At 49.6% G+C, this 17,387-nt stretch overlaps 1 protein-coding gene and 1 pseudogene across 4 annotated transcripts in view; both read left to right on the plus strand.

The window, feature by feature from the left end:
• The window catches only part of Stard8 (StAR-related lipid transfer domain containing 8), a 117,017-nt gene extending 102,656 nt beyond the window's left edge, over window positions 1-14,361 (plus strand). For 3 of the 4 annotated variants that reach the window (XM_087599766.1, XM_087599764.1, XM_087599765.1), the window contains exons 3-15: window positions 411-482; window positions 3,184-3,265; window positions 4,196-4,259; window positions 5,353-6,743; window positions 7,328-7,501; window positions 8,087-8,246; window positions 8,693-8,891; window positions 9,283-9,493; window positions 9,731-9,845; window positions 10,870-11,094; window positions 12,007-12,224; window positions 12,332-12,508; window positions 12,669-14,361. In XM_087599766.1, the coding sequence (XP_087455892.1) occupies window positions 4,203-4,259; window positions 5,353-6,743; window positions 7,328-7,501; window positions 8,087-8,246; window positions 8,693-8,891; window positions 9,283-9,493; window positions 9,731-9,845; window positions 10,870-11,094; window positions 12,007-12,224; window positions 12,332-12,508; window positions 12,669-12,786 (3,045 nt within the window). In that variant the 5' untranslated portion in view covers window positions 411-482; window positions 3,184-3,265; window positions 4,196-4,202 and the 3' untranslated portion in view covers window positions 12,787-14,361. The remainder of the gene's footprint in view (window positions 1-410; window positions 483-3,183; window positions 3,266-4,195; window positions 4,260-5,352; window positions 6,744-7,327; window positions 7,502-8,086; window positions 8,247-8,692; window positions 8,892-9,282; window positions 9,494-9,730; window positions 9,846-10,869; window positions 11,095-12,006; window positions 12,225-12,331; window positions 12,509-12,668) is intronic. The other variant, NM_001107849.4, reaches the window with a different exon arrangement.
• On the plus strand, window positions 13,294-15,740 carry Emc7-ps1 (ER membrane protein complex subunit 7, pseudogene 1; annotated as a pseudogene).
• Window positions 15,741-17,387: the final 1,647 nt, after the last annotated feature.

The raw sequence follows: 17,387 nt of genomic DNA on the forward strand, positions 1-17,387 counted from the left end.
AATGAGATTTGCCCTTTCAGCAGTTTGGATGACGGTAACTATGCTAATGAGAAAGGAAGTAGTAAGCTTTGTTGGACTTTTCGAATCTCCAAGCTGAACTAGGATGCTCTGCCTGGGGCCTGGAAGATTGACAATCCTAGAAGCCACTGGTGGTATTTATGTTTTGGCCTAGGTCATGGGTTGGGAGAGTGGGAGGGATTTGCGACAGGCAAGGGATGAGATTCAGGAAAGCTCTAGTTGATACAGGAAACAGGGAGCAGGAAACAGTTGGCCAGTCACATCGTGTCTTCCTTGCAATTCCTGAATCACCAGAATTAGGCATGCTTGCCTACTGGGTGTAAGGCAGAACTCAGCCAACAATTTGCTAATCCCATTTCTCTGCCTGTTTCTTTTCCTCTGTTCTCTTTTAGAAGCTGAGGCCAAAAAAGCATGTGAATGGCTCCGGGCCACAGGATTCCCTCAGTATGCTCAGCTTTTTGAAGGTAAAGCCACTCAATTGCTCTCCCTACCCTGTTCCAAAACCTGCTTTCTCCTGCAGCTTTTCATCTGCAAAATGGGTAAAACACACGCTTACCACAGCCACACAAAAACTCCCGTGCATCCTGATCAGCTTTGTGAAAGAATTAACTCCTGGTGCTCAGAACTCTCTATGAGATTGCTCTCCTTAGCTTCTACCTCTGGTGCTAGCCACGTTTTAAAGGAACCCCCTCCCTGCCCCATCCTGCCCATTGTGCTGCGTTCTGTCCTTCCTGAAGACATAACGAAGGAGGAACTGTGCATTCTGGTGGCTCAGTCTTGGACCCTACTTCTCCCACAACAATGCCCTCATGTCTGGGCTCTGTTCTTAAGAGTTCCAGGCCTCACCTTACTCTTCTCTCAATAGTATTCGGGTGCTGGTAGCCACTCTCTTTTGTCTTCTGAAATACTCCCGCCCCTCTGTCTCTTCATCTCTGCCTGCTGCCATCAGTCTGTTTGCTGACTTTACTTCCTCTAACTGGCATCCAAATATCTGGGTATCCCAGGGCTCAGCCTTTTGCTTTCCCTGCATTTCTTTGCTATGAGATCCTCATTTATCTCTCCGGTGACAGCTCCAGATGGGGTCTGTCCAGACCTCATTTCAGAGCTTCTGATTTCCTCTAATGAGCCACCAACTCAGTGCCTTTACTCTGAGATCTAATCAGGTGCCTCCGAGATTTTGCCAAGCCTCTCCCCCAAAACCTCCTAAAGGCATAGCCCTTGCCTGTTGCCTAGGTTCCGTATATCCTGGGATTATCCTGAATTCCCTTCTTCCCCATAGCTAAACATTCTGCAGGCCTTTTCTTCTTCCAGAATGAATATATTTCTTAACACCTCCACTGCCAGGTCTGCTATGATCCATCGCTGCTCATTCAGACTGGGGCACCAGGGTCCTTCTTGACCTCCGTGCTTCTCTTCCCCTTCCCAAACCTATCCTTGGTAGTGACTGACCATGTGACTCAGGTACTTTGATAAGTGGGATGGGTGCAAATACTACACTCTGGATGACTACCATTCTACCTGCTTGCTCTGACCCAGGTCTCTCCCTCATCACAACCTTGGTAATTTTGTTTCTTCTGGACCAAAACAGCTCCTTCCAATTTCTCTGCCTAGGCAATCTTTTTCTCAGTCTTCAAGTGCTTGCAGTCTCTGTGTCTGTCTCTGTCTCTCTGTCTGTCTCTGTGTCTGTGTCTGTCTCTGTCTCTCTGTCTGTCTCTGTGTCTGTGTCTGTCTCTGTCTGTCTGTCTCTGTGTCTGTGTCTGTCTCTCTGTCTCTGTGTCTGTGTCTGTCTCTGTGTCTCTTTGTCCCCCCCCCCGTCTCCCTCCCTCCCTCTCTCTCTCTCTCTGTCTGAGAAATCGTCCCTAGAAAGGCCTCAGCTGCTTCCGTCTCATCAGCAGTCACACTGCCTCCAGCCTCTATTTGCCCTGTCAACCCTGCTCAGGCTTTTCACGGCCTTTGTTGTCATCTAGGTTTTGTGTAGTTTCCTATGAGAGCATATGCTCCCTGAAGGCAGGGACCCCAATTTTGTGTCGTTCACTACTACTTTATGCAGCACTCAATGCGTAATTTTGTGATGGGATTTCTCTCTCTCCCCCTTTTCTCCTGATGTCTTTCTTGGTTTTCTCGCTCCTTTCCCTGAGTCCTGAGAAGATGGCTCCCACTGTTCTGGAAAGACATTGTATGGCTTCATGCTGTCCTCTCTGTGCATATTCCCTCCCTACATCCCATTATTTGCCTTGGACTGGCAGGAGGTCCTCTCTCTCTGAAAGCTCCGAAATGAAATGAAAGAAAACTCAAGTTGGCTCTTGGCACCACGGAGCGTATCGGACCTGTTGTCTGAACCTAGGCCTGCTTTACTTGTTTCTTCATTTCAGCCCAGGCCTCCAGGACATTCTTGAGATTCTCCCTCAATTGCCAACTCTGACCTCCCTGGGTTTTCTCTGCCTCATTAACTTTCTTTCCCGTGACACAATACGTGAGATAAACAGCTGAAAAGGAGGGACAATTTACATGGCCTTGGGCTTTCCATCCATGGTTGCTTGGTCATGTTGCTTTGGGTCAGGCCAGGCAGGACATCACGGTGGAAAATGGACTGGAGGAAAGCACCGTGCCTCAGGGTGGGCTAAAGAGGAAGGGTCAGGAGGGATAGTGTGGACAGGGATGAAATTCCGGTATCCATTCAATGACTCAGCTCTTTCCACCGAGCTGTACTTCCTAAAGGCTCCATCACCTTCCCAGGCACCTGCACCCGGGGACATAAGCTTCCTTCCTATGCCTTACACTCGACAGCATGGTTCTCAAGTTCTAAATGGTTCTCAACCTTCCTAATGCTGTGACCCTTCAATAAAATTCCTCATGTTTTGGTGACCTCAACCATAAAATTATCTTGTTGCTGCTTCATAACTGTAATTTGCTACTGTTAGGGATGGTAAGTATCTAATATGCAGGATATCTGATATGCGACCGCTATGGGTCTAAGGTCTAAGGCTTAGAGAGGCTTTCAGAGCCAAGCCTTACCACCTCTATTTAATTCACAAGCTTTCCGTCTGCTGTGGCCTTTGCCTTCTTGCTTCCTGTCTCCCTTGCCCCAACCCCTGCAGGTCAAGTGTAGCTGGGGCCATTTCTGATCCCCGGCCAGACTCATCGTTGCTTCTTTCCATCACACAGAAGGTGTATTCCCCCTGGATATTGGCTCTGTGAAGAAGGACTACAGTTTTCTGGACCAGGACTCTCTGGGGGCCCTGTGCAGGTAGGGGGGCTGAGGACCAGACCTAGGAAGCCTTGAGCCCAATTTTGTACTTCTTTGTAGAAAAAATAATCCCTGTGTACCTTGTATTAGAGGGGAACATAATTTAGTAACGGGGCTCATTCCCTGCAATTACATTACTCATAGTTACTGACTGCATCTATGATCCCCTCCTCTACCCCTATCACTGTAGCTAGAAGATCCAGATTTGGTCTTGATTCAGACTCCTCAAAGCATGCCTTGCATTCAGAATCCCCACATAAACCAGTTCTGCTGTTTCCCAGGGCTAAACCACAATTTCTCCTTGAATCTATTAAAGTTGCCTCAGTGGCTAGCCTCTGTCTTCTGTTCCTCCTTCCTAAAAGAGCTTTCCTCTCCATAGCCACCAGGATCACCTTTTGAAAACCCCGGGTAGGCACTCTCTCCTGTTTAAAATCTGCCACTGCCTCTATGCAAAAATACAAAGCCATTGGCATGCCACATTTGCCACCCTTCCTTTGACCTCTCTTAACTTTGATCACACACTCTCCTGCTACTTTCTTTCTTGACTGACTGTGACCTTCCTTCTTTCCCTTGTCACAGGCTCCCACAGAAGTCTGGAATAGCTATTCCTGCTTCTTTTATCCTCAGCACCCTACCTTTGCTTTCCCAGAAGCCTTCTTAGACTGTACCCCATCTCTTCCTGAGAGTTCTGGGTCTTACCCTCGGTGTGTCTGTTGTCCCTTCTGCATGCTCTGTTCTTGATATCTGTATCTCAGTACCCAGAAGACAGAGGCTCTAACCTTCCCAGCATCATACTTAAGACATCATGGACATTAATCTTGACCACTTGACCATGGGAAATGGTGGATGGCGTCTTGCAGGTGTCTTGGTAGGCTATCTCAGGCTCTGGGGAATTGGGGACCTTGGGTGAACACGGACTTTGTGTTGCAGGAGGCTGATGACCCTGAACAATTGTGCTTCGATGAAGCTCGAGGTTCATTTTCGATGCAAGCAGGTGAATTCTGGCAAGGGGTGAGGTCTGCGGTCTCACGGTACCTGGCACAATGCTGGGACATGCACTTGTGAACAAGCTCTAGCATGGGGGTAGAGATGCACGGACCTCCTGTACTGCAGGTCCTATGAGATCACTTAGGCTTTTGGTGAGCCTGTGAAAGCAAGTACCCCGGCTCAGGCCTGACTCTGCTCTCTACTCAAGCCTCTCCCTGTTGTTTATGTTAATAACTGGATCTAGTGATGGCCTTCCTCAGAGAAACCCATTTGCCTTCACTACTTGGCTTGTCATAGCTAAAATTCCTTGAACAGGAGAAGGGATGGGGCAATGTGGCACAAAGGTCATTGGCTTGATGGGATTACAAGTCAAAATCACCATAGCCTTACCTCAAAAAGATCTTATTCCCTAGGCCCCTCGCCGCACTTTTCCCATCACTAAAATGAGTCAGGAGACTAGATTGATAGCTAACTAAGGCCTTCTTATAAGGCCTCTTTGTATACAGCCTCAAAAGTAAGCCTTATGGGCTCATTGTTTCTGGGGGACAAGTTGTTGGTCTCCCCTGGAGCTTTTCCTACCAGAGGCCTGCAGTCAGGTAGGGTAGCCAAACTGACAAAGCACTTGTCTTGGGGCACTTCTGTCACTGACAACCAAAGTGCCCGTTGGGAAACTTCAACTCCTGTCTGGATGTTTCCTCACCTTGCCAAGGAGAAGATGAATTAGAAAATCTAAAACCATCTCCAGCTCTTAGATACCACCATTTTAATGTAAAGTTATCGGGAATAAGCATTTAATAATCTCTTTCATTGACATAACCATGACAATAAATGATGTTGGGCAGATATCTTCTGATTTGAGTCACATTCCCTATCTGTGAAGCGGGGACAGTAGATTAATTAGACAGGTGATTGTTAGTGTACATGTAGGTTCTGTCTGTGACTCCTAGTGAGAGCCTATTTTCCATTCTTATTCCATGTCCTCTACCCAAAAGCAAAGCTCCTCACCCCGCCCTACCCCAAAGCACTTGGCAGCAGAGTAGGGCACAAGCAGGTACTTGTCTGTTGGCCTTCTGTGACCCCTCCCTATGATGCCTCCCCAGGATGACGACTCAGAAGAGGAGGAGCAATGCACCATCAGCAGCCACTGGGCCTTTGAGCAGGAAAGCAAGTGTGGGTCTCTCACGGGCTCTTCTGCCCTGCTGGCCCCACCAAGCCCTAGCCTCCCGGGGACCTCAAGCTGTGAAAGTGTCCTCACCGAGCTTAGCGCTGCCTCTCTGCCAGCCATCTCCGTGAGCCTTTCGCCAGAGTCAGCAGACCTGCCCTTGTTAGGTCATGTCCCCAGCCCAAGTAACCAGCCCTTCCTTAGTCCCACCCAGGGCCAGGAGGGTTCCCAAGACAAAGTGAAGAAGCATTATTCCAGAAGCTTCCTCAAGCACCTCGAATCTCTGAGGAGGAAGGAAAAGGGTGACAGCCGGCAAACAGAACCTGAGCAACGCTTAGCCACCTCAGAAAAGGCCACTAAAGCCTCATCTTTCCGCACTTGCCGTGGCCTCCTCTCAGTTGGATTTCACAGGGCCAAGAACAGGGTCACCACTTCACCCAGGGTCAGAGATGGTGAGACTCAGAAAACCTGGGAGGCTTGGCCTGTAGCCACATTCCGGCATCCTCAGCCTAATCGCAGGCATGACTGCCTGGTGCATGTGCCTAGGGACCATAAGCCAGGCACATTCCCTCGTTCTCTGTCCATTGAAAGCCTTTGTCCAGATGATAGTCGTCACCTGGCAGATTGGCAGCCAAATAGGTGCTGGGGCTATGAAGGGCGCCGGGGCTCCTGTGGTTCTACCGGCAGCCATGCCAGCACTTACGACAACTTGCCTGAGCTGTACCCAGCTGAGCCTATACAGGCTGAGGCTGAAGATGAAGATGAGGAGGGTGAAGGCAGCTATGCCCATCTAGATGACATCCTAGAGCATGTGTGGGGGCTACAGCAACGGGTAGAGCTGTGGTCTCAGGCCATGTACCCAGACTTGAGGCCTGGAGATAAGGAGGAGGAAGAGGAGGAGGAAGAGGAAGCTACTTCATCAGTGGAAATAGCCACAGCTGAGGTGGAAGGCCAGGATGAAGCTCTAGCCCAGGCAGAGTCCCAAGTCCACAGAGGTTTCCCAACTGAAGTCAAGGAGGAAGTCCCACTGATAGTCCTGGATCAGGCCCCGACTGTGGTTGAACCATTGGTACAGGCTGAGGCTCCAGCCCAGGCCCAGCATCCTGAGCAAGACGCAAATTCAGCCGCAGAGCCTATTTCTGCCTCCAGCCTGTCCGTGGAGGAAGGGCATTCCATTTCTGACACAGCGGTATCCTCCAGTGAACTTGACAGTAGTGGCAACTCCGTGAATGAGGCAGATGTTGCAGACGCCCTGGCGGGACCTAACGCATCAGTACCCCGTGAACGGCGTGACTCGGGTGTCGGGGCCTCACTTACCAGACCATGCAGGTAAGAGTTTGGAGTAGGGGTGAGGGTGGGGTCCCTTCTAAGTCTCTGCCTTTTCTCTCATCTGCTTTCCTAGCCACAAAGCCCAAGGGAAAGTCCTTGGGGGCCAGGAGATCATTTCCAGGCAGCCAGTCCCAAGAGAAAAGGAGACCGAGTTCAAGAATCTGGAGTTCTGAGTACAAGCTCTAACTCTGGTGTGGCCTTGAGAAAGTGGTGCCTTTTCTGGACTTGGTTTCCTCATCTTAACAGCAAGGGTGTTAGACGTGGCCTCTGCTTCTCAACTTGGATGAGTTTCTTGGCACGGTAGCCTTAGAACGGGTTGAGACTGGCACTGCTTTTTGGGTCTAAATGGGTCTGAACTTGGTGCCACTCTCCATGGGAGCTTCTTGAACCCTGGGTGACCCAAAGGCTGAACCAAGCGTTTGCCATCCCAAAGCACCATACTAGTACTTAATGCGTTCCCACTTCCCTCTACTCCCTTTCTGGACAAGGATAGGGGTGGTGATAAAAAGGGACCAGAAGGACATAGTCTTCTCTAAGGCCTAGCAAACCTGTGTCTCCGGTGCTCTCTGTCCCTCTCCCTTCAGGAAACTTCGTTGGCACAGCTTCCAGAATTCCCACCGACCTAGTCTCAACTCAGAGTCACTGGAGATCAACAGGCAGTTTGCAGGCCAGATCAACTTGCTTCACAAGGGCTCTCTGCTGCGGCTCACTGGCTTCATGGAAAAGTACACTGTGCCCCACAAACAAGCCTGGGTATGGTGAGTGTCTCTTGAGCTATGCAGGACAAGAGCTATGGACTCTCCTAGATTCTATGCCCTCAGAGCACAGCCCAGAGGCAGAACAGGCAGGCAGGCAGAACCCACAGGCCAGTGACATGGTACTGTTCCAGAAGGCTGGGGTGGTGTGTGTTAGGATAGATGTGTTCTGGAAATCCCCAGGTCCTCCAGCTGTCCTTTCTCCTTCCCGTCCTCTCTGCTACCATCAGTGAGATTGTCCTAAAGTACACTCTGGTTGTCGTGTGTTGAGTAAATAAACATCCTTGTGGCTTCCCGTTGTCCAGATTCCTTTCTGTCATGATCCTCTCATGTTCTGAGGTAGCCCCATCCTTCTGGCCCTTTACTTATTCACTCTCAAGCAGTGTCATCTGACAACCTGTGGGACTAGTTGCCCTTCTCTCTGTGCCTTCATTCATGCTGTCCTTCCTGCCTGAAGGGCCTTTGCCTTATTTCTCCTGTGGGACAACAGCGCTCTATCCTGTAGTGGTCTGCTGAGTTACCACCTCCTCTCTGTAGGCCTCTCTGACTGAGTTCTCTCTTCCTGATTTCTTGTTAACCACCAAACAGGTCAATGCCCAAGTTTATGAAAAGAAACAAAACCCCAGACTACCGGGGACACCATGTATTTGGAGTGCCACCCCTCATTCATGTCCAGCGTACAGGCCAACCCTTGCCCCAGAGCATTCAGCAAGCTATGCGCTACCTACGAAGCCAGTGCCTAGACCAGGTGAGTCCTCCTCAGAGAGCCTATGTGGAAAGGGTGCTGGGAGGTGAGGAAGGCCCAAGGCTGACTGCACTCCCCTTTCTCTTGGGTTTGGCTACTCACCAGAAACCTTTCCTTTCCTTGCAAGGCTCAGCCAGGTTGATGCCAAAGTTCCTTTCCTTTCTTTATGGCTGGAGCCTTTTGCCCGCTTTGGGGACAGCTTCTTTCTGTCCCGGGGTATGTACACTTCCTAGTCTCAGAGACTGCCTTAGCCTAAGGCCATCTGTTCATCCTCGTCTCCATGACAGCCATCTTTCTCTTTGGAAGCAGGCTGTAAACCACCTTCCCTCTGGACTTGCTGAGCCCATCAGGAAGTCTGGTAGGCTTCCTGTCTCCAAAGTAGCCTATGCTCTGGACACCCCAGTCCTGGGCTCACAGTTTCCCTTCTCTTCTTTCCCTCAATGGATTAGGTGGGCATCTTTCGCAAGTCTGGGGTCAAGTCCAGGATTCAGAGCCTACGCCAAATGAATGAGACATCCCCTGACAACGTCTGCTATGAGGGCCAGTCGGCCTACGATGTGGCTGATTTACTGAAGCAGTATTTCCGAGACCTGCCTGAGCCCATTTTTACCAGCAAGCTCACCACCACTTTCCTACAAATCTACCAGCGTAAGTCACCAGGACCCTTCCTTAGTAACCTTCCCTACACAGCCTGCCTGATCCTGAGGGCTTGTGGAAAATGAACCTGGTAGCTGGCTGCATGGGCTCATGGGAACTTTTACTTTCTGGATTTGAAAAGGCACTTGGAGAGGGGCCATATCCTACTACTCCCTCAAACCTAGTTTTGGTCTAATAGGCTGAGACCCCGAGGGAAGGGCTTTCCCAAATGTTGTCCTGAGTATTAGAGCAGTGCTAGATCTAGCCACCAGCAACATCGCAGAGCCCATGTGAGCCATTCCTTTGGAGACTCTCAAGCCTTCTGCATTCTGGAAAACAGGAAGCTTGCTGCTGGTGCTTCTGGGAAAATAAAGAAGGCCCTTGTGCTTTTCTTGTCCTGCAGTCCTCCCCAAAGAACAGTGGTTGGCAGCGGCACAAGCTGCCACCTTGCTGCTCCCTGACGAGAACCGAGAAGTGCTACAGACCCTGCTCTATTTCCTAAGTGACATTGCCTCTGCTGAGGAAAACCAGATGACAGCTGGCAACCTGGCAGTGTGCCTGGCACCCTCTATCTTCCACCTCAATGTCTCCAAGAAGGACAGCCCCTCACCCAGGTGAACTTGAGAGTGCATGCCAGGGCCAGTCCAGGATTGGCTCTTTTTGGTCTTGGGGAATTCTTGCCCTCACCTGGAGGGGTTTTAGCCTTAGCTACTGTGGAGCAGGCCTTTCTTAAAAGATACTAGATGATTTTATGGTCAGGAGGGGCAAGCTGACTTCCCAAGAACTAAGAGGCAGCTGTCCCCATTTTGTTTTATGCCTTAGTGCCATCTTCTTCTGTCCCTATCTCCTAGGATCAAGAGCAAACGAAGCCTGGTTGGCCGGCCAGGCCCCAGGGACTTGAGTGAGAACATGGCTGCCACACAAGGTCTATCACACATGATCAGTGACTGCAAGAAACTTTTCCAGGTAAGTCAGGAAAGGCTGTGGTACCTGACTATCAGAATTATCAGGCCTCACCTTTGGACTCTGTATCGGGGTCCCTAGAGCAGTGGTTCTCAACCTGTGGGTTTTGACCCCTCTAGCAAATTTCTGTCTCCAAAAATATTGACACTACAATTATGAAGTATCAACAGAAATAATGTTATGGTTAGGGGGGTCACCACAACATGAGGAACTGGATTAAAGGGTCACAGCATAAGAAAGGTTGAGAACCACTGCCCTAAATGAACAGAACAGAGAGAGTGAAGAGATGCGTGTACAGGAATTTATTAGAATGGCTTTAAAGGCTGTGGTCTGACTAGTCCAACAACGGTTGTCTCCCAATAGAAAGGCCAAGAATCTGGTAGTTGTTCAGTCCATGAGGCTGGTCTTTGATCTATGTTGAATCCCAAAATAGGTTCTGAGACCAGTGAAGGAAGGAATGCCTTCGCAGCAGGAGAGAGAACCTTGCCAGCACGAGTGAGGTAGCAGGAGAAAAGCAAAGAGCTTCTTTTTACCGTGTCTTTTCATGTGGGTTGCCACCAGAAGGTGTGGGCCACACTTAGGGTGGGTCTTCTGACCTCAAATGGCCCAGATTTAGGGTAGGTCTTCCCACCTCAAAGGATCCAATAAAGAGAATCCTCCACAAGTGTGCCCAGCTGCTTGGTTTTTAGTTGATTCCAGTTTTAGTCAAGTTGACAACCAAGATTGGCCATCCCAGACTCCGAGTCAGGCAAAGAGCCCAGCTTGACACGTAACTCCTCAGACTCTAACTTGTGAACCTTCTCCCTCAGTCTCTTATCTGCCTCATTGCGGTGCAGTAGCCATGCGTCTCCATTTACTCTTTTTTATTTGGATAATTTATGTATTTACATTTCAAATGTTATCCCCTTTCCTGGTTCCCCCTTCTCCCATCCCCCCATCTCCATTTACTCTTACACTGACATTTGTGGGGTACCCTGCTCCCCATAGCACCCACTCAGTGTGTGTATGTGTGTGTGCGCCCTCCCAGGTACCCCAGGATATGGTGGTGCAACTATGTGGTTCATACAGTGCAGCTGAGCTCACCCCTCCTGGGCCAGCCCTGGCTGAGCTAAGGCAAGCACAGGCTGCTGGGGTGAGTCTGAGCCTTTACATGGAGGAGAGTGTGCAGGAGTTGCTCCGGGATGCTGCAGAACGCTTCAAGGGATGGACCAATGTGCCGGGGCCCCAGCACACAGAGCTGGCTTGCAGGAAGGTGAGCACCGCACTCTTCATTTTGTTGTAGGCTGTGAGAGAGAGCACTAGGCCTGTAGAGTTGCTCTGTCAGCCTTACTGGGCCCCTGCTTGGTACTTGTGGGCCTAACAGTCAGCTGAACGAGTGTCTCAAGGAGTCAGGAACCATACGAGGCCAGTGCATCTTTCTGGGGCCACCTTCCTGAGTTCTCTTCCACTGCTCTACTTCAGACTCACTGCCACCATGACATAGTTCACTGAAATGTCTGAGTCTCCTCTGGTCCTGGGCAGGCAGCGCCCCTTGCAGTAACCCCTCTGTGTTTCTGTTTCTGTCGTCCTGCTTCTTAGACTGATATGCATCCAACTACGAACCACTCCCAGGCCACATTCAGATGCTACATTATATAGTGTTCTCTATCCAGTGCCTTCAGTCCTCGCTAGGGAGGAAGGTGTCTCCTAAGACTGCCCCTCTCTTAGTAGCCTTGCTGTTTCTGGGATGTCCATCTCGAGTGACATTTTAAGCCAGACATTTCCTGTATAATGGACCATGACTAAACTTCCCCCATGGGATGAAGGAGCTGGCAAAGAACCTGGCACAGGCAAAATTCATTGATGGCAAATCCATTCAGGACAGTCACCTCCTTGTCTTCCCCCATCCAGAAATAGCACGTGTTCTGCCCACATTGTCCATAGGCCCTGTAGGCATCTGAGTGTGTGGGATTCATCTTTGCTCTGTGCTCTAGAGCAGGCTGAGAAAGGCATATAGGAAAGACAGAGAAGGATGGGTGCCTGCCAGTTTGTCTGGGTCTGGGTCTTGTCAGCAAGGGAGACCAGTAGCCACAGGAAGGGAGCTCCAGGCCCTGCAGTCTGAAGACTGCCATGAATTTGGCGTGGTCTCACGTTGATAGTCTGTCCCTACCCATTTGGCCTGTAGGCACCAGATGGGCACCCTCTTCGGATGTGGAAGGCATCCACAGAAGTGGCTGCCCCTCCAGCTGTGGTGCTGCATCGTGTCCTTCGGGAGCGGGCCCTGTGGGATGAGGACCTACTGCGGGCCCAGGTGCTGGAAGCCCTGATGCCAGGTGTGGAACTGTACCACTATGTCACTGACAGCATGGCACCCCATCCTTGCCGTGACTTTGTGGTGCTCAGGTAAGGCATTCCTGTTACCATCCTGGTGAGCTTCAGGGGACCAGAAAGGTGGGGCAAGAGTGAGCAGCAGGGATCTGAACATGGGCTCTTACCTCTTCATGTTCCAGGATGTGGCGCTCAGACCTGCCTCGTGGTGGGTGCCTCCTTGTCTCTCAGTCCCTGGATCCTGAGCAACCCGTGCCAGAGTCTGGAGTACGCGCCCTCATGCTCACTTCCCAGTACCTCATGGAACCCTGTGGCCTGGGCCGCTCTCGCCTCACTCATATTTGCCGCGCTGACCTCAGGTATCAGGCTTGGGATGCCTGCCTCACTTCCTTGGCCCTGAGCCCATCTACCCTATGAGAGCCTCTACCCTATCTCAGTGATACCCAGTGTGGGAAATATTTCCTTTCTCTCATGGGTGGAAGGCTAATTTCTCATATCTGCCTACCTCTTCCTCCCCAGGGGCCGTTCTCCTGACTGGTACAACAAAGTCTTTGGGCACTTGTGTGCCATGGAAGTGGCAAAGATCCGAGACTCCTTCCCAACACTTCAGGCAGCTGGCCCTGAAACAAAGCTATGAGTCTTGGGCTGACACTGCCCAGGCACCTGCCACCAAAGAAATGAGTGGGAATAAGAACTGAGACGCCTTTAGGGACACAGCCAGGCCTAAGTGGCCCAGCTGCCTATCCTCTTGCATTTTAATGCTACTCTGCACATACACCAGAGAAGAGAGCGTAGGTGTCCTGCCTCCACCCACCCTCATCCCCACACTACCTTCTGACCTCACAAGCGAAGAGAATCTTGTTAGTGGCAAGAAGATCGTTGCTGTCCACCTGACCAAGAAGATGCTACTGCATCTGGAGGCCCAGCAGGGGAAGAAGGTGGAGAGCACTGTGCAGCCTGGGCTCTCTTCTGTCATACCAAGAAGCCAGGCCATGAGTTTTGGTGCTAGGGTTCTTTTGAGTTTGAATATGGGGTCTGATCCTGCCTTTGGGGTCAACATGGACCCTGAATACAGGTCTGGAACACCAGCTGGGGTAAGCACAGGGAAACACCAACCACCACAATCCATTTTATTTATGTAAACATGATGCTTTATGAAGAAGCCTCCGAGTGGCCCTATGAGCCCTTAGTAGGTAACATGACGAACTGGGATACCTTGAGATATGAGGCAAGCCCCAAGACACCAATGAACCATTCTCCCCTACTTTGACCCACACTTCCTCTATTACTCCCCAGAGTTGTTGGCAACCTTTGGCCACTCATGGCCATAGAGACAAATGAGTTAGCTTATTCCCATGACACAGGCCAGGCCAAAGCTGACAGTGGCAGCAAGATATACAAATGTATCCTCATGCATTTTGCCCATGGTGGTGATCTATAAGAACAGTTCTTTCGATCTGAGAGTAGCTGCTTTTCCAGAGGTCCTGAGTTCAATTCCCAGCAACCACACAGTGCTGCAGAACCATCTGTAATGAGATCTGATGCCCCCTTCTGGTGTGTATGTAGACAGCTACACAGTGTCTTCATATACATCATAAATAAATAATTCTTTTTTAAAAAAGTAAAACCAAGTGTCCTAAAACAAAGCAAACAAACAAGCAAAACAGAGAGAGAGAGAGAGAGAGAGAGAGAGAGAGAGAGAGAGAGAGAGAGAGAGAGAGAGAGAAACCAAAAGAACAGTCCATTCCTAGAGTAGACACCCTGGAAAAACACAAGGAAGGGCCTCCTTTAGCCATTCTGGGCTTGATACCAGCCTGATCTATTCCATCTACTGGTTATGTTTGTTCAGATAGAAACCAAACAGCCATTCAGAGGCCAAGTGGTGCTTTCTTTGTCTTTGGCTGATTTAACTGGATTTCGATGGGTTGCAGCTATCATTGTAATGTTAATCCTGTTTTCTCCATACCTATAAATACTGTACAGCCAAAATATATATGTGTATATGTATATATATACATATGTATATACCTATACATATACACACATATCTGCATGCACACACAGCTACTCCCTCTTGAGTACATTATACTCTCTGGATGGGAGCAGGGTCTGGAGGGCCTGGACTAACACACTTCTGTTCTAATGAGAAAGGAGAGGTGAAGGGCAGGCCACAGAATTTCCCTCTGCAGAATAAAGCATGACTGGAGATGCACACTGGCTCTGTAAGTTTTTTTTGTCTGAGACGATGGGCTGGGGGCTTCACATTCATAGGTCACAGGTTGTGAGTGTTTACCTTACCTTCTGCTGACTCCCAACATATGGTGTCAGGACTTGGGGTGACACCATAGGCAAAAGCAAAGACCTCTTGTCTTGGGAAGGTGATTGCGAAGGCAGGCAGAATTTGGAGACACCAAGGCTCCGACAAAAATTTCAATCTCCATTCCATGACTAGGCTCAGGTCCTGGATTTGAGCATCAGCTTTCATTCAGGAGTCCATACCAGCGGGAAGGAAGGGTGTGCCTGGCTTAGCTCTCTTTCCTTCCACTCCTACACAGCCCAGGCAAAGCAAAAGTAGTAGGGGTGCAGGCCTCGGGTTCAGGGGTCCTGTGCCACCCACGCAACACTTAAAAGAAGGCTGGGTGCAAAGCCTTGGGGTGTCTAAGCCAGGTTCTATTTGACCTCCCCAAAGGAAAGCCCTTTACCAGCTTGCTGTGGCCGTACAATTTTTAAGCTCTAGGCCACCGGCCTGACCATTCAAAACTCTGTGCTTTTGGACGTTCTGTGAGGACTTCCATTCTATTGCTGCTCTCAGGGAACGTCTGAAACTCAGCGGTGTCCCCAGGGCTGCTGCCGAGGGCCCATGAGGTAGTAGGATTGGCCTGGGAGAACATTGCAAGGTTAAGGGGCATGTGGATGTTTCAGGGGTGGGACTTCGGGGCTGGATCTCCATGTACTTAGTGCTGGGAGATGGTGAGGAGCACGTTGGTTTCCTTAAGATAGATGGGAGTTTTGTAGTTCATGGTTTCTCACCAGGCTCTTATGTAGTAGAAGTTATTTTTCCAGCTTACAAGTTTGATCCTGCCCAAGTTGATATCACTTAAATAGAAAAAAAAATGAGGGCAAGATATGCGAATTACATCAAAAGAGCAAAAGTGGTCGGACTACCCTGTCCTTTCCAAATGAAATCTTCAGGTCCCCCTTCTCACATTATTTGAATAGAGTTGTAGAACCGGACAGACTATCTGACAAACCTGATAGTTATGATGATGGTTTTTCCATTATTGAAATTTGTGCTTCTGCCAAAATGTTCCTGACATGAGACAGGAGACAGAATCACGAATGAATATGGTGAATTCCAACATGAATTGCCTGATTCCGAGTTCATGAAAATACTCTTCAAAAGTTTGGCAAGTTTTGCAACAGCAATGGTGGTAACAGCAGCAGCAGCAGTGAAACAGGCAAAGTGGGGCAAGCAAAAGAGGTAGTCAGGACCACAGCTGCCATCTCACTGTGGGGCATTCAAGTCTTGATGTAAGACACTGTGAAGCCACCGTGGTAAACTAAGAATCCTGAAAGTTGATCTTATACAACTGTTATCCATATTAACTGTTGAACACATGTTTTGTACATGCTACACAAGGAAACACACCTTTTAATCCTCTGTCTATATGAGGTCAATACTGATGTCACTGAAAAATGACACTAGTAAATTATATGAAGGACTAGTCTGACTTGTATATATTAAAAGAACTGTCAATCCAAGAAAAACAAAATAAAGCAAAACTAAAGTAAACAAAACCTGCTAAGCCCCAGAGCACAGGTCAAAAGAAAATATAATCATACCACTTAGATTTCTGAGCAATGCATGTATAGTCGTTTTTGCAAGAATCACTGAGTATGCTTAGGAAAGTCAATCAGACCTATGACGTCACTTGGGGACAGAATCAGATAAGATTAATCAGTATGCGGCTTATTCCTTGGCTGACTGCTTCTTAAATGGCACACCAGTGTGCAGCCTTTGGAATCCTGTAAATATCTGCATTCACCCAGGAGTACTATTAGCCTGTGTGCAAAAGTCCTGCTGCTGGCCACAGCTGAGCTTCATCAGAGCACCAGTAGGGGCCTATGAATCATGCTCTGTCACATGCCTGACTCCAAGAGTGTTCAGCTGGGAATCCTTCAACAGAAATCACAACCAGCCACAGCCAAAACAGACTGGGGTCGCCATCAAGTCACCTCTATCACAACCTTCCTTTGTCCTTCTCTTCTACTTGCTGGTGTCTATCTTTGGCTTTTTATCATCAGTGTGGTACAGGACTTTGGAACGGAGCCCAATGGGCAGAAAACTACCTAGCCTCTGACTTTGGAGGACATGAGAGAGTAGCTTTGGACTAGCAGGGAGCATAAGAAGGGGTGGGCTTCCAGGATACAAGTGTCTTATCTATCGATAAGACAGATAAGAAGGATGACGCAGGCTGCTGGAAAAATCAACAATCTGCCAGCATTCTCTATGGGGCCTTTGATGCCCTGAGCTGGCTGTCAGGGTAGGGGGAGCCAGGCAGTTTTATCAAGATAGCATAGGGTGGAGAGCGAGGCTGGCAGCTCAGGCTGCAGTTCCACATCGGAACCCCTCCCTCTATGGTGTGAGGCCTCCTTCATAGGTAGTCATGGGTCAAGTAGCCCAGCAGGGTACAGCAGCATAGCCAGTCTGCCTCATACCCACCTCTGTGCTGCGTGTAACCCTCGAGAGATACACCTCACATTTCCTAAGCACCAACACCTCCTGTACGGCTTGTGACCCCATGGAGCTCTGAGCCCGAGACCTTGCATTTCTGGTAAGCTCTCTGGTGGTGCCAGGCTGCTGGTTCTCATGGTCTCATTCAATGCCCTCAGATCTATGAGTCGGGGAGGCTAGTGTGAATGACACATGTCCTCAATCAACAGACTCCAAAGTAGATGGCTGACCTCCCTCTGAGGCTCACACACTGCCTCTGTGGTCCAGGAAGTGGGAGTGGGAGTTGCATTTACTCAAATTTATTGCCTTACTCTAGCATCTTCCCTACCTAACTCTCAGAGCCCCGAGTCTCTCCTCTGTACATGGAAAGGACACCAGCACATGCAGAGGTTGGAGGAGTCAACTGCGGGCCCAACACCAGCCTGTTCTGTCCTTTGCTGGGGATTTGTCTTGATGACACTGCCTGTCTCCTCCTTTCCTACACTGCTTAGGTTGTGAACTGA

The sequence above is a fragment of the Rattus norvegicus genome, chromosome X, assembly GCF_021556685.1.
Source record: "Rattus norvegicus strain SHRSP/BbbUtx chromosome X, alternate assembly SHRSP_T2T, whole genome shotgun sequence".
NCBI classification, from domain to species: Eukaryota; Metazoa; Chordata; class Mammalia; order Rodentia; family Muridae; genus Rattus; species Rattus norvegicus.